Source organism: Sinocyclocheilus grahami, unplaced genomic scaffold (genome assembly GCF_001515645.1).
Source record: "Sinocyclocheilus grahami isolate Dianchi unplaced genomic scaffold, SAMN03320097.WGS_v1.1 scaffold451.1, whole genome shotgun sequence".
Classification (NCBI taxonomy): domain Eukaryota; kingdom Metazoa; phylum Chordata; class Actinopteri; order Cypriniformes; family Cyprinidae; genus Sinocyclocheilus; species Sinocyclocheilus grahami.
The window spans coordinates 306759-309855 of record NW_015505630.1 but is presented as its reverse complement, the minus strand read 5'-3'; the positions used below and the strand labels follow the sequence as shown (position 1 = coordinate 309855).

Genomic DNA, 3097 nt, shown 5'->3' with positions numbered 1-3097 from the left:
CTCTTCAAGAAATAAGTTGCTAAAAACACAACACTAGCTTAGTGTGGGCGCTGACACTTTCGTACCTTCCTTATGCAGCAGCGCCAGAGGAACTTTCGCACTGACAAACACTGGAGAACGAATTAGTAAAAGCTGACCAACATTTTCACAATGCACCTCCAATTTAGTGTAGTACCGTTACTTAGTGTTTAAAAAAAAAAAAGTACCGTCAGTATCATATATGCTTATGTGTTTGGGTGTCTCTCTCTCTCTTTCTCTCCATCTCTCTCTCGCACCATGAAAGCTCATGTTTAATAGTGTTAATAACTCAGTCGTGTGACCCATCGGTCAGTTCTTCCACTGGAGAATACTGAAAACTGATTGTGAAGGGCTCTCCTCTATCCCACCTCGTTGTTCTCCCCGTTTTAGAAGAAGGAGTACTGGTTGTCGATGGCTCTCGCTCTCCCTCCTTCTCTCTCCTCGCCCTCCACCCCTTCCAGCTGGAGGAGAGGTGGCTCTTTCTCTCCATCTCTCTCTCGCACCATGAAAGCTCATGTTTAATAGTGTTAATAACTCGTGTGACCCATCGGTCAGTTCTTCCACTGGAGAATACTGAAAACTGATTGTGAAGGGCTCTCCTCTATCCCACCTCGTTGTTCTCCCCGTTTTAGAAGAAGGAGTACTGGTTGTCGATGGCTCTCGCTCTCCCTCCTTCTCTCTCCTCGCCCTCCACCCCTTCCAGCTGGAGGAGAGGTGGCTCCCGCTCCCGTTCCTCGCACTCTTCCGCCCCGCTGCTTGCACCGGCGGCCTCTGTTTCGCTCCCTCGTTCCTGCGGCGGGGTTGGGGGCGGAGGGCGACCGGGAGGCAGAGGGGGAGGAGGTGGCTGAGGAGGACTACGGGGTCTGCTGGTCAAGTCTGAGAACAGCAACAGAGAGGAGAACCAGTACAGGAGGTGAGAGGGATGAGAATTAAATGTGTACAAGACAAAAAAATTGAAAGTAATGACAATAAGATGCAAGAAAATCTCAGCTATGACACATGCTAGTAATGGAATCGGTCAACACATTGCACAGACTGTTCACACCCTGCCTCCACTAAACAGCCGTTAAGAGTCATCGATTGATTGCATTCGTTACATACGGACTCATTGAAACATCCCGAATCACGTTTATATGGAGACAGAGCTCACTGTCTACAAATGTGTGACATTTAATAAAGATTACGATTAATGCAAGCTATAGTGAGCAAATGTTAAATGAATGTGTTACCCTGCGACACACATTTCAGGATGGATGTGTGCAACTGAAACCCAGCTGTGAATGAGGAAGTTAAGCAGACAGATGTGCACTGAAGTGAACGGATGACCTGTCTCTACTCCTTTTCTGCCTTATTCTAACAAGCTTCCTCTTCCTCACATCCTGTATTCCTCAAAATGTTTCCCACAATTTACTCTTTCATCTATCATCGCAGTTGCCATGAAATTAAAATGGACCCTTTTTACGTCCTTAATACAGTTTCCTCATCTTATGCAAATGTAAAAAACTGAATGTTTTTATATTTGCGTAATGTATAGTTGCTCTGTACATTGGAAATGACTGATTTGCATGATGACACCCGCTTTGATGATTCAGTCCAGTCCCACCCCACATTTTTCTCATTAAATATATTATTTCACTAGGAAACACACGACTATTATTTGAGGTCGGTAAGTATTGTTTTTCTTTAAAGAAATTAATAATTTCAGTGACAACATTAAATAAAAAGTTTAAAAATTACATTATTAAAAAGGTTTTAAATAATTGCTGATCTTTTGAACTTTCTATGCATCAAAGAAATGTAAAATAGTTTCCAGGAAATATAAAGCAGCACAAATGTCTTCAACACTGGTAATAATAATAAAATGTTTATTGAGCTGCAAATCACCGTAATAAAATGATTTCTGAAGGATCATGTGACACTGGAGAGACTGGAGTAATGATGCTGAAAATTTAGCTTTGCCATCAGAGCATTAAATTACATTTTTAAATATATTAAAATAGAAAACAGGTATATTAGATTGTAATAATATTTCACAATATTACTGTTTTATTATATTTTTGATTTAAAAAAAATGCAGCCTTGGTAAGTATAAGACTTGCTGACCCAAAAATTTTGCACAGTAGTGTAATTTTTAAAAGTTAAATGGGCTATAAATGCTTAAGATACAATAATTTAGTTTTCAAATGACAATTTCCTTCCTGTATCTGACACTTAGAATCAAACAAGCTGTTTTTAGTGCTGTATCTTTAATATTTTTATGTGTTTAATTTGCTAACCCCCATGTACCAGTATGATTTTCAGACCTTCTCTATCTACCTCTCTCTGTTGAATCTGGTCTCACTTACACACAGTCAGAGATGGGGGTTGATGGAGAGTCGGGGTGGCGCGTGGTGATGACATCACAGACTGTGGGGCGGCTGCCTGCCCTTTCCCGGCCTGCGAAGATGACCCAACGACAAACAACAACAGAAACAGCCAATCAGAGCTCTGATATGCACTATGGAGAAAGCCAGAGGCTGAAGCGGGATGAGGGGAGGGAGAGGAGCCAGAGGTACACTATGAATTAATGAGTGACCAGAGATTAAAATGAAGGAAGGCAATGGTGATGGAAAGAAGAATGGAAGATAGTAGAAGAATAGGAGAAAAGATGCACTGAAGGAGAAGTATAAATGTAGCGTCTAGATCAGGGGTCACCAAACTTGATCCTGGAGGGCCGGTGTCCTGTAGAGTTTAGCTCCAACTTGCCTCAACACACCTGCCTGCAAGTTTCAAGTATACCTAGTAAGAGCTTGATTAGCTGGTTCAGGTGTGTTTAATTAGGGTTGGAGCTAAACTCTGCAGGACACCGGCCCTCCAGGACTGAGTCTGGTGACCCCTGGTCTAGATTATATAAAGTGATGAAAAGGAAATACAGGATGGAGGGCATGATGAGGAAATGATAGGTAAGGTGAGCTGAGAAATGTTTTGAACGTTTCAAGAGAAGTTTAGTCTGGTAATATGTCAGGTCAAACACACAAAAATCAAATTAAGACAATCATTTAAAAAAAAAAAAAAAAAAAAGAAAACCCATGCACACCTA

The 3097-nt window shown here is 41.5% G+C and overlaps 1 protein-coding gene across 5 annotated transcripts in view; it reads right to left on the bottom strand.

The window, feature by feature from the left end:
• Positions 1-500: 500 nt before the first annotated feature.
• The window catches only part of LOC107552475 (SH2B adapter protein 1), a 12801-nt gene continuing 10204 nt past the window's right edge, over positions 501-3097 (bottom strand). For 3 of the 5 annotated variants that reach the window (XM_016234360.1, XM_016234361.1, XM_016234363.1), the window contains 2 exons: positions 2364-2454; positions 790-894 (listed from right to left, as the gene is read on the bottom strand). In XM_016234360.1, coding sequence (XP_016089846.1) covers positions 873-894; positions 2364-2454 — 113 coding nt within the window. In that variant the 3' untranslated portion in view covers positions 790-872. Of the gene's footprint in view, positions 895-2334; positions 2455-3097 lie in introns of all 5 variants that reach the window. The other 2 variants (XM_016234364.1, XM_016234365.1) reach the window with 2 other exon arrangements.